The 18,041-nt window shown below is 53.9% G+C and overlaps 7 protein-coding genes across 7 annotated transcripts; 4 read left to right on the forward strand and 3 right to left on the reverse strand.

Annotated features, from left to right (window-relative positions):
• Positions 1-1,167: 1,167 nt before the first annotated feature.
• On the forward strand, positions 1,168-3,037 carry GLOTRDRAFT_139840 (uncharacterized protein; the record flags this gene model as incomplete). Its single annotated transcript, XM_007869807.1, has 4 exons — positions 1,168-1,367; positions 1,424-1,770; positions 1,826-2,333; positions 2,392-3,037. The coding sequence occupies 4 exons, from the start codon at positions 1,168-1,170 to the stop codon at positions 3,035-3,037; spliced, it is 1,701 nt and encodes a 566-aa protein (XP_007867998.1).
• Positions 3,038-3,167: 130 nt separating this feature from the next.
• Positions 3,168-3,752, reverse strand: GLOTRDRAFT_45415 (uncharacterized protein; the record flags this gene model as incomplete). The annotated part of the gene is made up of 3 exons (XM_007869550.1): positions 3,168-3,518; positions 3,568-3,618; positions 3,678-3,752. Coding segments are annotated over 3 exons (477 nt in total), but the record flags the coding sequence as incomplete, so codon positions are not given.
• A 223-nt stretch (positions 3,753-3,975) lies between these two features.
• On the forward strand, positions 3,976-6,510 carry GLOTRDRAFT_63341 (aspartate kinase). The gene is made up of 7 exons (XM_007869808.1): positions 3,976-4,318; positions 4,384-4,801; positions 4,852-5,110; positions 5,163-5,413; positions 5,464-5,910; positions 5,971-6,214; positions 6,274-6,510. Exons 1-7 carry the CDS (start codon positions 4,140-4,142, stop codon positions 6,288-6,290), a joined length of 1,815 nt encoding a protein of 604 aa, XP_007867999.1. The 5' UTR covers positions 3,976-4,139; the 3' UTR covers positions 6,291-6,510.
• Positions 6,511-7,494: 984 nt separating this feature from the next.
• GLOTRDRAFT_45388 (guanine nucleotide binding protein alpha subunit) lies at positions 7,495-10,254 on the forward strand (the record flags this gene model as incomplete). The annotated part of the gene is made up of 15 exons (XM_007869548.1): positions 7,495-7,711; positions 7,772-7,792; positions 7,875-7,997; positions 8,328-8,413; positions 8,520-8,690; positions 8,817-8,932; positions 8,971-9,050; positions 9,105-9,236; positions 9,351-9,377; positions 9,438-9,514; positions 9,572-9,690; positions 9,781-9,842; positions 9,976-10,058; positions 10,116-10,149; positions 10,205-10,254. The coding sequence occupies 15 exons, from the start codon at positions 7,495-7,497 to the stop codon at positions 10,252-10,254; spliced, it is 1,398 nt and encodes a 465-aa protein (XP_007867739.1).
• Positions 10,255-11,700: 1,446 nt separating this feature from the next.
• On the forward strand, positions 11,701-12,860 carry GLOTRDRAFT_131043 (uncharacterized protein; the record flags this gene model as incomplete). Its single annotated transcript, XM_007869809.1, has 3 exons — positions 11,701-12,284; positions 12,359-12,701; positions 12,756-12,860. 3 exons carry the CDS (start codon positions 11,701-11,703, stop codon positions 12,858-12,860), a joined length of 1,032 nt encoding a protein of 343 aa, XP_007868000.1.
• Positions 12,861-13,157: 297 nt separating this feature from the next.
• GLOTRDRAFT_78762 (WD40 repeat-like protein) lies at positions 13,158-14,772 on the reverse strand. Its single transcript, XM_007869810.1, has 7 exons — positions 14,647-14,772; positions 14,532-14,592; positions 14,232-14,477; positions 13,832-14,182; positions 13,482-13,780; positions 13,394-13,429; positions 13,158-13,340 (listed from the first exon to the last, which is right to left on the reverse strand). The coding sequence occupies exons 1-7, from the start codon at positions 14,748-14,750 to the stop codon at positions 13,190-13,192; spliced, it is 1,248 nt and encodes a 415-aa protein (XP_007868001.1). The 5' UTR covers positions 14,751-14,772; the 3' UTR covers positions 13,158-13,189.
• Positions 14,773-14,878: 106 nt separating this feature from the next.
• On the reverse strand, positions 14,879-16,938 carry GLOTRDRAFT_117045 (glycosyltransferase family 4 protein). Its single transcript, XM_007869811.1, has 10 exons — positions 16,904-16,938; positions 16,759-16,849; positions 16,338-16,705; positions 16,110-16,279; positions 15,948-16,055; positions 15,786-15,892; positions 15,562-15,730; positions 15,327-15,507; positions 15,127-15,274; positions 14,879-15,072 (listed from the first exon to the last, which is right to left on the reverse strand). Exons 1-10 carry the CDS (start codon positions 16,921-16,923, stop codon positions 15,022-15,024), a joined length of 1,413 nt encoding a protein of 470 aa, XP_007868002.1. The 5' UTR covers positions 16,924-16,938; the 3' UTR covers positions 14,879-15,021.
• Positions 16,939-18,041: the final 1,103 nt, after the last annotated feature.

Below are 18,041 nucleotides of genomic sequence, written 5' to 3' on the forward strand. Positions count from 1 at the left end.
ATCCGTCTCCGCGTCCTCGATCCTCTCTGCTAGGGCATATGTGAAGATATTATGTAATAGGGCTTATATAATGCAACTTATTTATAGATGTGTTTCCTAATTAAGACGACTAGTGAGGATGAGGACGCTCTGAGACGGCTGGCCCAACTCGTCGTCCGAGGTTTTACCGGAATTATGTAAGGCAGCTAAGCGACTAACGACGCGTCGGTTTATTGACGTTCGCCGACTGCCCGATTTGGATTTTCGAGCTGGCTTTGTCGTAGCACCTCAGCCGCCCTTCGAGCATGTCATCTGCTCATCCGCGTGATGTTGGGGACATAGAGTTTGCATCTGTCAATATTGGAATAGTGCATCTCTGACCCGTTGATTGCATGCACTTCGGGCGAGTGTGCGCGGGAAACTTCCCACTTCAACCAAGAAAACAGTGAACAGCTATTCACCGCAAGAGTGAGGCAAGCTGCCATATCCGTATCATAGGAAATTTCATATACCCCGTGCCCTAAGGTCTTGGGCCATGTTTCATTGAGGAGCCTAGTACTTGCACCTTTCAATGTTTGCAAAGTGATTTATGCATCAAAAATACATAGCAACAACCCATAGACTTCTCATGCATACTATCCAAGGATTACTTCTATTTAATTGCATTATACATCCCGCTATCGACGCAGATGACATGGGCGGCTGAGGTGCTACGACAAAGCCAGCTCGAAAATCCAAATCGGGCAGTCGGCGAACGTCAATAAACCGACGCGTCGTTAGTCGCTTAGCTGCCTTACATAATTCCGGTAAAACCTCGGACGACGAGTTGGGCCAGCCGTCTCAGAGCGTCCTCATCCTCACTAGTCGTCTTAATTAGGAAACACATCTATAAATAAGTTGCATTATATAAGCCCTATTACATAATATCTTCACATATGCCCTAGCAGAGAGGATCGAGGACGCGGAGACGGATGGTTCTAGGAGCCTGGGTCTTTCCACGATAAATCCCATTTAGGCTAACCAATTACCATAAGAGCGCATGTCTCTTTCGTCATTTGTCCGGCCTTTCGATCGTGTCTGATCACGCGGTTTTATCACATGCAGGAGGACTTGGGCCCGGAGCGAACTTGCATGAACTTTGGTACTCGAATCCTACTCTCGAATTCGCTCCTCATTTGTCCCTGCTCAATGCTTCGCCGTTTGTCTGTTTCTGTAGACGATGTGTCGCGTCGGACGAACAAAATCGAGACTTCCGAGCGGAAAGGTCTCATGGGCGGCGCTATCGGAAAGTGGCTGGAGCAAGAATGGGACTACCAAAGACACTCCTTACCTGGCATCGACAATATGTGGTTTCTCCTCCAGCGGGAGACTGATTTCAATCCCGTTTGGTGAGTGACAGGAGCCCCAAATGTTCGTGTTCAAGAATCATTCGAGCCCAGGGCAGCGCGGGCATATTCACCTTCAAGGACGCCTTCACATTCGAATCCCTCGTCTCCGTATGGTCGGCCATGACAGAGCGCTACCCGGCCTACCGCCAACGCGTCACTGGGCTGAACCGCCGCTTCCACACCGCACGTCTGAAGGAGGACCTCAACTTTGACGTGCGGAATAATATCACGGTCGTGGAGATGCCTGACGGGAAGAACGGGAAGGACGAGCTGGAAGACGAGATGGCACGCTTCATTGCGCGCGACTGGGACCTCAGCAAGCCGCTCTGGGAGGTGATAGTGTTCTACAACTACCGCGATGAAACTGGCGCGAAATGTGCCGTCATCACGCGAGCGCATCACGGTGGGTATACTAGAACCTCAGGTGCTGAATTGCTTATAGTAACGATGCATCTCAGCTTTATCGGATGGACAAGGCTTCGTCCTCTCCCAGCTATCCATCACCTCCGCAGGGCCCAAGATCGAAGCCCAGCTGAAAAAAGCTGCAGCGGTCCAATGCAACCTTGAAGTAGGCAGAGCGAAACTTTCCGATCTTCCCATCAACGGTCTCGGCAAGCGCCTCAAACCCCTCGATCCCTTCGTCCCCAGCGTCCTCGTCACGTTGCTCTTCTGGGTGCTATGGCTTCTATTCAGTGCCATTACGATCCTGTACGACGTATACACGTGCACCCGCGCGGTGCTCATCTTCGTCAGCTTCCGGCGGAAGGCACTGCAGTACGACGGTCCGCGCAGGGAAGAGAAGGAGTTCTCCTTCTCGGACGCTATCTCGCTGCAGGACATTAAAGTCGTGCAGAAGGCGTTCCAGACGCCGCTGAGAAGGATCACGCTAAACGACGTGATGTGCGCTGTCGTGACCAAGACCATCCGGCAGTACTGCGAGGAGCACGGGGGCTTCCCTGACAAGCGGTGCGTATTCCCACATATACTATAAACACGCTCAGACTGAAATGTCTCCCCCATGCAGCGTTGCGCTCTTCATCCCGATCTCCATCCGCTCGCCCTCCGATCAACGGATGAAAAACCTCTCCACCGGCGCAACCGCCTACTTCAACGCGCACAAGCCTTGCACGCAGGCGCTCATCCACGCGTGCCACGACGAGATGCAGAAGCTCAAGACCGCGTTCTACCCGCGCATCGCGTTCGCGTTCCTCGAGCACATCTACCGCATCCCGATGCTCTTCCCGCACAGCATCCAGTACTACTTTACGCACCACGGCGAGGAGCGCAACGTCATGGACGAGAGGATCCCGATTATTGACTGGGCGATGAGCAATTTCCACGGCGTGCTCACGAATGTGCCGGGTCCGTCTAGTCCGTTCGACGTTGATGGCGCGGAGGTGCTGAGGTGGACGGCGAGCCCGCCGCAGGCGGGGAAGGGTACGCTGGGGCTTGGCATGATTTCGTATAACGGCCATTTGGTGTGGACTGTCACGGCGGATAAGGTCGAGCAGTACCAGGGAGTTGCTAGGTACTTGACTAGAGGATTCAAGAAAACATTTGAGGAGTTTCTGGAGGAGGCAAAATCTCTGCAAGAGCACGACGATTCGTCGCATTCGTTGGGTATCAACGGACACAGCATCTTGGGTAACGGGAAAGCACACTCGGACTAAAACTTGGACTTTATATACCTTGCATCACATACCAGTTAGACTACACTCATTAGATACACGGAGTAGTTACCAAAAGTATAATAGCGAGGATCTTGGTTTCACGACAGGACGAACGAGGGATAGAATCATATCAAGACGACGATGACTCTAGCTTCTCCAGCTGGCTGACCAGATCCTCCATGACATCCTTTGGTCTCCCCGCCGCCTGTGGACTCATAGATCCTGGCGGCGACTGTTGAGCGTTCGCTGGCCCCGCCGGAGGCGCACTTGTACTCTTTCGTATAGGCGTTGGCACGAGGGGCGCGGCAGACGGCTCGAATCCAGGTGCGACCTTCCGCAGGGCCTCACGCTTGCGGCGCTCCTTCTCTTCATCGCGAGCACGTAGGTACGCTTCCCGTCTGGCGGCGTGAGCAGCTAAGGTCGAGCGTCTTGCTGATTCGAGAGTAATGATGTGGGGCTCCAGAGTGAATGGGTAGACGAACTGTTTGGCGTTAATTGGAAACGCGAAGGAATGGGACAGCACCACGAACATATGCGTTCACATCGTCTGGCAATGGGTGAAGATCCGGTGGTAATTCGACCTATAGCAACTCCATCAAAGTTGTAGGCGCAAGATCCCGATTCTTCAGGTACGACGCACTGGACGAGGAACTCGGAGACTTGGTGACTTGATTAATGGGACATGAGCCGCTGCTGCGTATTGCGATTGCGCTGGGTAAACGTACCACAGGAAATCAGCTTCGACTATAAGTAATTCGAGAATCTCGCTTACATTGTTCTTGCATATCTGTTGGTATCTACTCGAATAACGAATGTTCCAGGAGGACGACAAGGTCTGGCTTTGTGGCGACTGCGAAGGTCCAGGTTATGTCCGAATAACCCGAATTCACGTGACTTTGCAATCGAGTCACTCTCCCGAAAACTATGGTGTATTTATTGCGAGTCTCTCTGTCTGTCCCGCAATGTCGCAACTGCATCTGCAATAGGTATTTTCTGTTTTCCATGTTGTGTCTCGCATAGCTCTGTATTACTTGGACATTGTTTGCTTCCTTGCTTGCTTTATCTATCTTTCCTGGACAATTCGACCTAGCAAAACTTGACCATGTCGGGACCCCCTTCTCCGAGCTCATCTACCTCTTCGCTCTCTGACAACACCATGCCCGGGACGCCACCGAATCTGCACCAGAATAGCATCGATCCCGATGCGAAGTGGCTGGTGCAGAAGTACGGTGGCACGAGCGTCGGAAAGTTCGCGACCAAGATCGCGCAGGACATAGTCTCGTACGTCGTGATCCAATGATCGACCGTCTTCATCTTTAACACGCTCTATGGTTCATCCGGATTAGTGGCTACCTGGATCAGAACAAGGTAGTCATTGTATGTTCAGCGCGGTCGGGCAAGACAAAAGCACTCGGGACCACCAATCTGCTGCTCCGAGCCGCATCCGAAGCCTTGCAGCGCAATCCTGCGCCTTCGATACCTAGCACGCCGGGCACGGTCACTCCAGCATGGATGAACGGCTTTACGCGACAGTCCAGTCCCTCGTCCCCCGTGTCTGGCTCGCCGTCCCCGTTCTCATCCTTCAACCTGGGATCGGCCAGCGCAAGACATCAGCCGTTGTTCAGTGCGACTGTTGATACTATTCGTGCTGACCATCTGAGCGCCGCGAGGACGTCCATCAAGAATGCTGCTGTTTTACGCGACATCGAGACGGAAATTGAAGCTGATTGCGAGGCCCTGCGGGCCTTCCTATTCGCGGCTCAAGTATGTAGTACGAGAATTGAATGGGACCTATCTGACGAAGACATGTCAAGGTCATAGACGAAATCTCACCTCGCTCGAAGGACAGCATCGTCGGATTTGGCGAGCGCCTCGCATGCAAGCTCATGACCGCCGTCCTGAGGGACAACGGCGTCGACGCAGAATTCGTCTCGCTGGAGAACGTCGTGCCCCCGATGGAAGAACGGGACTCCTCGCAGACCGAAGCGCTGGACCAGTCCTTCTACGACCGAGTAGCCCAAGCCGTCGGCGAGCGCATCAAGCTGTGCAGCCCGCGGGTGCCTGTCGTGACAGGTAAATCCCACCAACGCCTTCCTGACGTTTATGTCTGACACCGCTGCTTAAGGTTTCTTCGGCCCTGTACCTGGCTCGCTACTCCGCCAAGTTGGCCGCGGGTACACGGACCTGCTAGCGGCCCTGGCTGCGGTGGGCCTGGAGGCGTCGGAGCTGCAGATATGGAAAGAGGTCGACGGGATCTTTACCGCCGACCCGCGCAAGGTGCCCACCGCGCGGCTCATACCGATCATCTCGCCGGACGAGGCGGCGGAGCTGACGTACTACGGGAGCGAGGTCGTGCACCCGTTCACGATGGAGCAGGTATTGTCGTCTATAGCACTCGCGGGAGGTGAGGTCTGATGGTGGCGTAGGTTATCCGTCGGAAGATTCCTATACGGATCAAGAACGTCGAGAATCCGAAAGGGGGAGGGACGGTCATTTATCCCGACTCCGACGTAGATGCGCCGCAACTCCAGCAGGAGCTCGAAGCGGATCCGTTCCGCGGGGCGATCCTGGAGGAGCCTGTCTCATTAGAAGCCCTGCAGGACTTGTCCGTCGCTGCAGAGGAACACCCGCACAAGCGACTGCCCACTGCTGTGACGATCAAGGAGAACATAGTAGTCCTGAACGTGAACTCGAATAGGAAGAGCGTCTCGCATGGCTTCCTGGCGGGCATCTTCGGGACGCTTGATAGGTTCGGAGTCGTGGTCGATTTGATCAGCACCAGCGAGGTGCACGTCAGTATGGCCATCGAGGACCAGGGGTTGGATAAAAAGCTGCTAGACAGGCTCATAAAGGAGCTGCGCAAGAGCGGCTCAGTGAGTCCTGACCCGTCTCTCAGGCTTGTCTGTTCCATCCTGATCAGTCATCCCATGCAGGTTTCGGCCCACCGCGACATGGCTATCCTGTCGCTCGTCGGGAAACAAATGCGCAATATGGTCGGCATTGCTGGCAGGATGTTCACAACGCTTGCCCAGGGAAATGTGAATATCGAGATGATCAGCCAGGGGGCCAGCGAGATCAACATTTCTTGTGTGATTGACGGCAGGGACGCTGTCAAGGCGTTGAACTTGATACACCAGAGCTGTTTACAGATCAGGTCTGACGGGGGACGAGCAAAAGGTGCGCCTCCATCAACTACGAGGAGACGTATCGATTCTTACACGGTTGCTTGTGATAAGGGCCATATCTGTTTTAGATCTGCATTGGGGTATAGAGTAGGGCTGTCGGTGCTGTCTGCCATCCAACTGGCAGGCAGCGGGTAGAAGTCAAAATACTTGTAGAATAGTAGTCAGGACCGGTGTGGTCTAATGCTGCCATCCAACTGGCAAGGGCGCCGCCATTCGCGACACTTTTCTGTATTTTTGAGATCGTATATGGTGCTTGCGGAACGCGGGGCACCAGATTGCTGCCCGGACTCTGATTTAGAGGCCTTATCAAGGCGGCGATTTGACGGCAGAAGATACGGTTTAGACGATGCTTCTCCGAGGATATCTTCCGGAGGCAAATGCGCTAGAAGCACGGACTGACGTCGTCGTTCCAGACAGATTTGTTCTGGCGGAATGGATGTGTGGCTATGTGTGGGGAGAGACGTGCTCTTCCTCTGAAGCTCATTCCAGGCGATATCGCGCGACTCCCACGCGAGCTGCGTGCGAGAGGTCCTCCGAGTCTTCGTGGAGACTTGAATGATGAATTTCCTCCGCGGTGGAATTTGAAGCGGATATCATATCGCATCAGATATTTTATTCGGCTTCGGGCAGGCGCCCGAGGAATGTGAGATGGGTAGACCCATATGGCCAAGGGAGGACCGGTGCTTGACCCAGTGTCGCAGCAGCTGGACAGGTGGCGTCTATAGTTCTGCTCTTTGTCTGCGCGCCCCTTGCACCCACAGTGCCTTCCCTGTTCCACAGCTGTTCTCGAACTTGGCCCGGGAATCCATGTCGTCTCGGTGCCTGGTGATCAGGCACTGTTAGCTACACGTGTATGCTATAGTTGATTGTGGCGGCGTATAAACAGGCGGGTTTCAGCGCGTCCTCTGCAGCGCGTATTACGGTTGGGAAAAGTGGAGGAGAAACATATGCCATGGCGTAAGCGAACACAACATACGGCGTCCGCAGAGATGGGCGACGCGCACGGCTGTCGAACATTTCAAGAATTTGTGGGAAACGAGCCGCGAAGGACGCCGGATATGGGCATTGGAGCCCGGAGACGTGGGCCGGGAGGCGCCGACATTGCAGATATGTCGGTCGATCGCACAACCGGGGTGTTGGTACCTGGCGGCGGTGTCTGAACAGCTCGTCCTCTCCGTCCTCGTCGTGGACTCTGTGGACCGCTGGACCGAAACCCACCGTCCGTCCGCATATCCATCACCATCGTCCGCCCTCCCGTCAAGCCTGCCCATAATGCCCTCCATACGTGTCGGGAACAGCGACGACCCCTTCGAGCACATTATGCGCCCCCCTCCAGACGAAACCCCAGAGCAGAAGGCTGAGCGGCTTAGGAGGGAGGAGGAGGCGAAGCGGATCAGCCAACAAATCGACGAAAGTATCAAGATGGAGAGAATTGAGAGGAAGAAGAAGAGGGTGGTCAGGCTGCTGCTGCTAGGCCAGAGCGAAAGTGGTGCGTGCAATGGCCCCTTTGCCGCATTATTGCTGGAGTAACGTCGGCTATTAATTGCAGGGAAATCGACAACGCTACGGCGTAAGTGTCGATTCAGCCATTCAGCTTCGGATAAGTACCGTCTGGCGAAAGTTACAGTGCTGACGGAGGCTCCTGTTCGCAGAGTTCCAGCGTCTGTACACGCCGACGGCGTTCAGACAGGAGCGAGTCCTCTGGCGCTCCGTAATCCAATTAAATCTCATAAGATCGATACGCACAATCCTCGACGCGCTGCCCTCCTCGTCCGGTCACTCCTCCTACCCCCATTCTCCTCCGCGCTACACTTCCCGCTCGAACTCCCTCTCCGACTACCATCGCACTACAAATGGGCACCCCCGCCATCACACCAAGTCCGACTACTCGCGCTCCCCCTCCCGAAAGCGCTCGCCAAAGTACGCGCACCACCACTCCACCCCTTCCCACCACATGGTCAGCAGCACCTCGCAGACGCGCTCGTACGGCAGCGCGACGCTCGATATCTTCGAGGAGGACCGGGAGTCCTCGCCGCCGCCCGACGCCTCGTCGTCCTACACCGCTTTCACCGCAGACTACGACTCTGACGAGCGAATATTGGCAGCACTGGGCTCGCCTGCCTTGCCTGAGATCCGGGAGCGCCTCGAGGTCCTCAGGGATGTGGAACATTCTTTGATTAGGATGCTCACCGTCGAGCCGCCACGAGAAGGCGAGGCGGTGGACTTCGACGACGAAGAGCGCGGCAGGTGGGCGCGCGGTAACGGCAAAGGTAAATGGATTCTATCATTTTCTACAGATGAATATTTACGGCTGTATCCTCGCAGCAAAAGCCGTCGATTGCCCCACCACAAACGGTAACTGGCCATGGTCGGACCAGGAAGTCTACATCCGTCCTGGGACGGCGTGGAAGGGTGCCCTGGCCAAGCTCGTCCAGTCCATGGGCGATGCGGACGGCGACATCCCGCCCGTCCCGTCGCTCTCGAATTCCGTCACCACGCGCGCGACGACGACGGCGTCGTCGTCGCCCATCGACTTGTTCACCAATGCCGCGATGCAGAACGGCAGGCGGCCTTCGTACCCGGGGATGGAGGAGTCCCCGACGAGTGTATTGTACCGGCTGAGGGAGGATATTATGGCTTTATGGACGGACCGGGGGGTCAGGGAGGTCCTGAGGAGGCGGAAGCTCAGGCTGGAAGAAGGGCCTGGGTTGTAAGTAGTTCTGCGGTGTCGTTCGAGGGTTGCGTCAGGCTGACACTGTACGCTTGCGTCCGCAGCTTCTTGAACGACATCGAACGGGTAACTTCTCTGAAGTATACACCGACGGAAGGTGCGTTAGCTAGTCATCGTTTGATGATGATTAGCGGTTTATCCTGGTATGCAGATGACGTGCTGAAGGCGCGGCTAAAAACCGTCGGGGTGTCAGAGTACAAATTCGAGATGGAGGCTAGCGCAGGTAAGGAGAGTGGCACCGAATGGCGGATCGTGGATGTCGGCGGGAGTCGTAGTCAGGTAAGTATAGCTGTCGAGTGCCGCATTCCTCCGATGGCTGATCTATCGTCTCATTTTCGTAGCGACGTAAGTGCCTTAGAGTAGCTTCGCTATGTATGAATACTAAGAAATGTCGTAGCGACTTGGATGCCATTTTTCGACGATGGTCAGTATCTAGTGGTCTTCTTCCTGTCTTTTTGCTGACTCCTCCTGTGTTGTTCGACAGTCGATGCTATCATTTTCCTTGCCCCGATATCTGGGTTCGACCAGGTGTTGACAGAAGATCGGAGCGTGAATCGGCTGGTTCGTACTCTTCTGATACCATGTTCTGTTGCAGGTATACTGACTCTTATCGTACAGGAGGACTCCGTTCTGCTATGGAAAGCCATTTGCTCGAATAAGCTGCTCGCGAACGTCGAGCTCGTGCTCTTCCTGAACAAGTGCGACATCCTCGATCAGAAACTGAAGAGCGGAGTCAGGTATGTACACCCTTCTCTGCGATGGATAATCATCAATTCGCCGGTCGTTCGCCCGATCTGATGTGGCATTTTTCATTTTTCATTCTGCAGATTGGCCAAGTACGTCCGGAGCTTCGGTGATCGACCTAATGATCTGGAGACGGCGAGCAAATGTGAGTGGGCGAGTACATCTCCATGTAGTCGGGGCTGCTTGATCACGATCATGCGTGCTCCGCGGAGTCGTGATCCGGCGCGCCCGTACCTCTTGACCTGCCTGATGCTAATGACTTTACGTGATCACGACAGATTTCCGCAGTAAATTCAATGCTATACAGAGGGAGTATTCGCCGAACCCTCGGAAATTCTACGGTTTTTGTACTTCCGTGACGGTAAGGATTTGGCATGTGGCTGCTGTGGCTTTGATCACTGAACCCGCTTTGACTCAGGATACGACTACGACCGCTGGTATACTTGCGAGTGGTAAGGGTACTCCGTTGCTTCTGCTCCCGCATTTGACTGAGGGCCTTTCCTGCAGTTCGAGATATGGTAATTCGGCAGCACCTGAAGCAGTCTAAGCTGCTTTGATTCTTGCGGTTCTCCCAATCGGAGCGGCGAGCTTACCTTTCTGGTTCTGCAAGCGGAAGATGACTTTTTATGACCTTCTACGTACGGATTAATGGTTATTGGGGCGACACCTTACCATTTGGTGCTTTGGTGCGGGGACCATCAGCGGAAACTCGTCTTGCTTGTGCTCGTCATGACGGCGGACTCCTCTCGCGACGCACTTGCTTTACCCCTGTCATTTATGTCCTTGATTTGGCGTGGTATATACCTGTTGTATACATACAGTACTACTATGATGTTTGTTACTTAGCCACAGCTGCTCTGCTGCATAGAGGCATTCTGTGGATCTGTGCCATTCTAATATGCGTCGGTTAATGATTATTGTGTTTGCTTGCTATACTTGGGTGTGTCAGACAGGCCGTGTGCGTCGGGTGATGGGATATCTTGGAACCCTCACATAGACGCGGCAGGCAAGATTGGGAGAAGCTGACAGCCGCCGGCCCAACTATATCATCATAGCACAGGGAGCGTGGCTTCCATCCTCGTCCAGGAGGACAGCATCCATGGCAGAGAATCTGATGCATTCTTCGGACCGCAAATAACATGCCGCCGCGAGATGCTGGGGAGTGACTACGAACTTGAGATCGCCGGACTCCTGAGAAAAGTGGCTGCAATATACAAAATCAAGGTGCAAACCATCGAATACCGCGGGAGAAGAAGGTCATACTTCTAGGTTGAGGATGACCCGGATTTGTATTTCCCTTCCTGAAAGTACGTCGATGAAGTCTGAACAATCGAGTTCCACTGGCCGTATTTGCAATGGTCAGTCTTAGCCAAAAGATGCGAGCACAGTACTTACCTGGTTCCGGACAAAGGTACTCTGCCTTCTCCCTTCACATATCGAGCGCTGGTTGATTTCAACGCTCAGGATTCAGATCACTGGCAGTCAACTTCGAGGGTCCTCATAGGCACCAGTGCCTGCCCATAGTTCTGGTGCACTCGTCAACCTATAGATAGGCTGACCTATTATTCGTACTGATCCCACCGTGGGATAAGTTATATCGGTCAGTAAGGCAGTATCAAGTAGCCAACCCGTCGGGCAGTTCCAATTGCAATCTACAAGATGTGGATCGATGCCAGGTGAACTGTTCGACGACGTGTGAATTCACCGGAGAAATATGCATAACAGTGTACATACCATGCAGGCCGCAGTGCATGCGTATGGACGGTATCCCCGAACTTGAAGCTTGAAGCTTGAAGCCACAAACACAAAACACGATGCCGGGAGAAGCCGCGCGAACGTGGATCATAAGGCGGCATTCTCACGCCCTCCATGCCACAAATGGCCTAACAATGGCGGACTAAGTACCTCGCCGCCCTGCTTCTTCGGATCCGGCAGGTCGAGTCACCACCGACGCCCGCTATATACGTGGCGACGGTGGGAGCATGTCGCCCCCCTTCCTTCCAATGGCATACAACTACACGTACGGTGACCATGGACATTATTCGACAGCGCCAACAACGCCGACGACGTACGCAAGCCCTTGGAGCGAGCAAGACCAAACACTCGACCCGCAGCAGCCTCCGGCCTACCAACCGCCGCAGACGGTACAACTCGAAGAGACTGTTCCTGTTGCACCTAGTCAGTCGCGATACGGCGGGTATAGTGCTGAGACCAGCCATGCTGGTAGACCAACATATTCTGCGCCTGGCGGTGATACCGCTGGTGTCGCGTCAGAGGACGCCAGGATGCGTCTTGGCTTAGACACGACGCGTCCTAGAACAACCCTGCCTGTGAGGACGTCGCCGCGCGGCAGACATGCCACGCAGGTGTCCCACCCTTATAGACGGCCGTCGCACGCTCAAGGCGGCGCGACGGAGACAGCGTCTGGCAGTGGTAGCAGAGCTCAAGCTCGTCGTTTAACTGACGATCTGAGGAGTCTTGCTGTGGGGCTTACGCCCGGGTCTACTACTACTGTGTCGTGCCCCGCGCAGGGTCGCCGCCCGAATACAGCCTCGTCTGGTATTACTTCTGGTTATCGAGCAGCGAGGTACGCTCTTGTGATATTCTCGACCCGTAGGATGTCCCCTGAGGGACATCGCAATCTCCATCTCTGATATGCAGTTCGCCTCTTGCCACAACAGCGCCATCTGTCGGAGAAGATGCCCAACCTCAGCAACAGCTTTTGGATGGTGCTACAGGGAAACGGTGGAACATTCGAACCGACGTACACTTCAACGCAGAGAACAACACGATGACCGCCATGTTCGAGATACCCGGCATACAAAAGTCTGACCTGACAATAACGCTGGCAAGGTGCCCGTACAGCAGAGTGAAGCAAGTCACAGTCAGAGGTATATCTAAGTCAGTTTTGCCCGACGACGCAGCAACAGACGGATTTTTCACCACCCGCGAACGAAAGCACGGTGAATTCAAAAGGACACTCGTGGTTCCACACGATGCTCAGGTACGTCACCGCCGTTTCTCTCTTTCTTACTCACGGCGGAATGGTGCACCACAGGCCAGCTCTATACGGGCACAGCTGAAGGATGGCATCCTCATTCTTCAAGTACCAGGTGGTACCCCAGCAGAGCCATTCGACCCAGAAGCTATCAATATTCATTGAACCCTAATGCGCAATCCTATCTTCATGATCGCTCTGTTTATTCTGTACCAGGTTATCCTGCGCCATGGACTAATGCTATCGCTGCTCCCGCTCTAGATGTACTATAAACCCCGCAACCTCTGTATCTATATCCTGGCTGTCCTCGTTGCACTGTTTTCCTTCCTATTTTAGTAAAATTGACCATAGTTGCCCTGACTCCTTTCCTCGTTATTGTATCCGGTGTCTTGATGCTCGATCAATGGATGTGGACGAGAGTCTCGCGCGCAGTACCGCTCAGATACAACATGAGGACACGGGGTCGACTGGAAGTGGGTACAGGCTATGTGACGCTAGTCTGCTACGGCGTTGTCCATCTCAACATCTGCACGAGACTCTTCAGCTTGCTCCACGCTGAGATGTCCAGCGGCCCTCCATACGTTGCCCACAGTAGCTTTCCATAGTCGAACGCGTCCGTCATTTCCAGCTGACGACAGGACGGTTCTGTAGACCCAGTTCAGTCGGTTTCACATATCGAATCCATATCTTTTACGTACCCGGTAATATTCCACTCCACCCTCCCGACGGCGAGCCTTCGCAGCAAGGTTACTTGACTTCATATGCTAATCCCGAGAAAGCACTCACTTATGGTCGTCAAAATCTGCAACGATATGAGCACTCCACCTCTCCTCATCATCATCCGTACCCATGCTGATATCTATCGTCTGCGCAGGGGGCTTCACCTTCCATATTCGCACCCGACCGTCACGACTGCCGGTCGCGATCAAGTGATACGAGCGACCGCACGAGGGCGCCCACGAAACAGAGGTCACGGCGTAGGCCGTTGGACCTTCCGCCTCCGACGACGCGCCCGACCGTTCTGATGCGTATGGGTCCAGTGCAAGGAGAGCTACCGGACGCCGTGTCGGCGATATTTGAATAATCTAGTGTATATGAGATTATGTCCCCCGACCTGGGTAGCAGCGGAAGCGTACCTTCACCACGCCACTCACACCCGCACCCGCAGCGATCAGCTCGCCCCAGTACTTGTCTTTACACCAGGATATACACCAACCGCCGTCGGCTTCGCGGTTGCCCATGCCCGGGCGCGAGGGGGGCTGAGATTGCTGCAGAGCAGTGGCTACGAGGCTCGCGTTGGGACCCTCGAGGGACGAGTGCGTTTGTGTGGGGGTAGACTGGGCCAATGTGTGTGACAAGGACGTGGGAGGGGGCGTTGATGAGGGGATAGCATGAACATCGATTTCTTCGGAGAGCTGCCAGGTCGTGAGCGAGGGTTGTTCGAGGCATTCGTAGATTCGGAGGTAATTGTCAGATGCTATGGAGGCCTACGAGGACGTCAATACACCACGAAAAGTCTGGAGATTATTGACGGACGAGCTTTAGACCGAAATGGCGCGGCGCAAACTCAACAGCTCGTACTGTTCCTTTTGCGTCTACCAGCGTCGCCCGCTCAACCCAACGTGAAGTCGCCGACGAAGGCCCACTTCCATTAGGCTGCGGGTCGGCCTCAACAGATGTCTCCTCCCATACTTTGACGGTGCGGTCGAAGGAAGAAGAGGCTACTATCGAGCCGAATTCTGGATGAGCCCAGTGGACCTTCGACACCGCAGCATCGTGTGCCTGGGTACCAACACTTTCAGGGCAGAGACAAGTATGAGCACGGACGGTAACCACCTTCCAGTCATCATCAGCATCCCAGGTTCCAGTGGTCTCGTCCAGTCTCCATATCTTGATCCTACGCGAGCATAATGTGTAAGGGACACGCTAAGGTCGTTCGAAGGGAGTAGACCTTTGGTCGAGGCTGCACGTCGCCAATCGCAGTCCATAGAAGTCGTATGACGCGTCTGTCACCAAGTCATTATGTGCGCTTTCTATCAGTCCCGACTGAATCATTGTGGAAAGAGAGATGAGCGGTAAGTCTGCCTTTGCAGCCACAACCGGGCTTTGACGCGACGCGTCCGATGAGTGACTGTGACTGCAAATCGTGACCACATTTGCCACATCGCCCTACAGGCAACTTGCAGGAAACGAAGCAGTATATCAAGTGGTGGAAACGAGGACTATCGCTCTAGGTACACGTGCTACTATGTTCGGGTATCCTTTAAACCGACAGGGTATTTATTTCTCGGCCCCGATCGCCCCGCGTTGACATCCTGTTCGCTCACTAACCAAGCCTCCGTCTGCCTCGTCGAGCTTCCTGAGTTTCGTGGGCGACCTAAGGACACAGTGATATGTGAGAGGATAGCCGAATAATGACCGGTGAGCTCACTTCGATAAACCGCTCCTGGTCCCAGTCAATACGCACGAAGTCCACGTCCTCCCTCGGCATGAGCCACTCCAAGAACAGGAAGAAAAGACAGTCGACGACTAGGATGGTTAAAAATATCGGACCAGCAAATCTTCCAAGATCCAGCGTACTATGAGCGAACATCAATTTGGGGACATAATGTAGTAGACCAATATTCTTACCGCTGCATCCTGGTCCAGAAGTCCCGCGGCTGAGACTTAAGGACGGCATCGTACACTCGCATAGTCCGTTCACATACTCCGCCCCAATCGTAGAAGCTCTTGACGCGCTCATGTGCTTGCGAAGGGTCGTGCTTCCCCTCGGAGACTATTCGAATGGCTTCGGACATGGCACGGAAGACATCTGCCTTTCCCACGTTAGCGTTTGTGCCTCACAGAAGTGATCTTCAATATGTACCATCTTCTTCAGGATTGGCGAAAGAGATCATATCCTCGGGTAGAATCTCGGGTACACCACCGACGCGAGTGGAGACCACGTACAGTCCTGCACACGCTGCCTCGACCATAGCTATCCCGAAGGCCTCCGTGAGGGAAGTATTAAGGAATATAGATCCCTGAACGAGCACCTAGAATCCCAAGTGTTATAGTTGCTCAAAGCCGGCATTCAATTATGCAACTCACACTTCGAACGTCATTTGGTTTCACTGGCCCAAGGAGCTCGATCCGGTCTTGGAGGAGATGTTTTTCTCGCATCTGGAGGAGTTCGACCATCTTCGGGCCATCTCCGCCTGGAAGTGCATTAGTCAATCTCGCTCATTACAACAAACGGGTCCAGGTACGCGCCTACCAAGAACCGTACATTGGGGAAAGCCGCGCAAATCCGTGGGGCCGTGGCAACGAGCAGATCGATACCTTTACGGTACGCCAGACGCGATACAACGACCACAGTGACTACGGTGAACTGGGCTCAGAGCCGAGTCTGATGCGCGTATTCCATACACTTACTGGTGTCGGTCTGCTTGAAGTTGGGATCCGGCTTAAAGCGTTCTGCGACTAGAGCGTTCGGGATCACGTATACGTTGTTGTTCACGTACTGGCTAGGTCTAAGCGGTTCATCAGACGCAACGACTGGATGTCTCTCAAATAGTTGAGCCCGGAGGACAGTATTCTCTCTCCTGCGCACCAAACCCCTTCTCAGTACATAAGTGGAGGAACCTGAAGGAAGGATGATACCCGGTATGGGAAACACATATAACAGCATCGACATTACGCAGTGCTGCTTCCACGAGTTTGTTAGTCAGGATACTGGCAGCATCGTCGAAGCCGAAGAGACTGTGATCAGTGAAGACTGTTCGGACGCCAAGCAGATGGCTATGTAGGATCCCTTCGTGGGCGAGTGATGATAGACTGGCGTGTGCGTGAATCAAAGTAATATGTTCCCTGAGAATAATGGTCCGGAAATAAGGTAGAAAGGTGAAGAAGTTGGGGAGCGTCGCCGATGAGGCTATGGTGGGGAATGGGATGTAATATACTTTTAGGCCAGGTGATAGCCAGCGGATACCGACCCGGTCTGGAGGGTGGCTATGGGTTATCACAATGACCTGGACACAGAGGTGAGTATTGGGCAAGGTACGGCAATACCCAGTCTGGTAACCTTATGGCCTCTAGTAATTAGGTTCGCGCTAAGCATATAGATGTGACTCTCCACACCCCCCACATTAGGATGGAAGAAATCGCATATCATCCTGGATCATAGGAACCGTTAAATGTTAGAGCTTTGTGTCTGAGTTTTATCTTACGCAATGGCAGTCCTCTCCATAAATTTGGATTGTTTCTCCATTCATTTTCAACCGTTGTCGAGCTGGTCGCGCCCTTGTGGCAATGGAATACCGGGGTTGGGTGACTTGCCAGCCCACGATCACTCAGGACGAATGAGAGCAGACTCAGAGGGGTCAGTGACCGCAGTTTGGCCGGAGTGACTCCGTTGGCCAACGTAGCAAAGGAGCGGTGACGTGGCTAAGCCCGGAGGAACTCTAAACTTCGAGGGGACGCCCAGTACCTACTCTTTCCTCAGGAAGCTAGTGAACAACTCAGAGCTTTTGCAACCGCCAACCGTACTGGGGGATTCTATGCATAGACCGTACTTGGTTACAAATTGTCAACATGTCGATTATGGAGGAATAAGTATAGTTATTTGGCTTAGTTTACATGAGGTACTGTAAATCCACGTAAATCGACCCTGCCGTGACCCGGGGTCAACGGTGGCTGATGGCCCAAGGTAGCGGGTACAGCGCGAAGATTGTAGTCCCACCGCATTGCAAGGTCCCGAGGGGTGTCAGATTCATGGTGAATACAAGCAGTATACTGTACATAATCATTCTTACTAGATACAGAGGCTCTATATATGAGAAATAATGCTATTTGACGAGGAGCACATGGGTCCTCAACGCGTCAGACGCGTTCTAATTATTCGCCACGCGTCCTGGGGTCCCGAAATGAATATCCCGACAAGGGCGCCAAAGCTCTCGGGGTTTGATGGGGAGAAGCGCTCGGGAACGCCGCGCGAAGCGGCGGCGGCTTGATGTGATTGTACGGAGGGCGTGACGTGCCCGTAAATCCACGCATCACGTGGCCGTAAATCCTGTAAATCGGCGTAAATCCACCGAAATAAACGCTTATGCTGCTTATGCCGCGCTTTCGAGCACTTATGCGGTAAAATGAGTGCTTTTCCGCTTGCAGGATGCCTCCCCGGCTCTTGGGGGCTAAACTGACGACATAGAACGATTTTTTGAGTACATTATCCGTAGTAACACGCATTTTGGTAATATACATCAACTTCTATCTACTGCAGGAGAGCAAAAACACCCCCGGGGAGGTGCAGCCGCCGGGGAACGAGCGGGACAGGCGACGCGTCGACGCGTCGCGCGAGGCGTGGGA

The sequence above is a fragment of the Gloeophyllum trabeum genome (genome assembly GCF_000344685.1).
Source record: "Gloeophyllum trabeum ATCC 11539 unplaced genomic scaffold GLOTRscaffold_00010, whole genome shotgun sequence".
Taxonomy (NCBI): Eukaryota; Fungi; Basidiomycota; class Agaricomycetes; order Gloeophyllales; family Gloeophyllaceae; genus Gloeophyllum; species Gloeophyllum trabeum.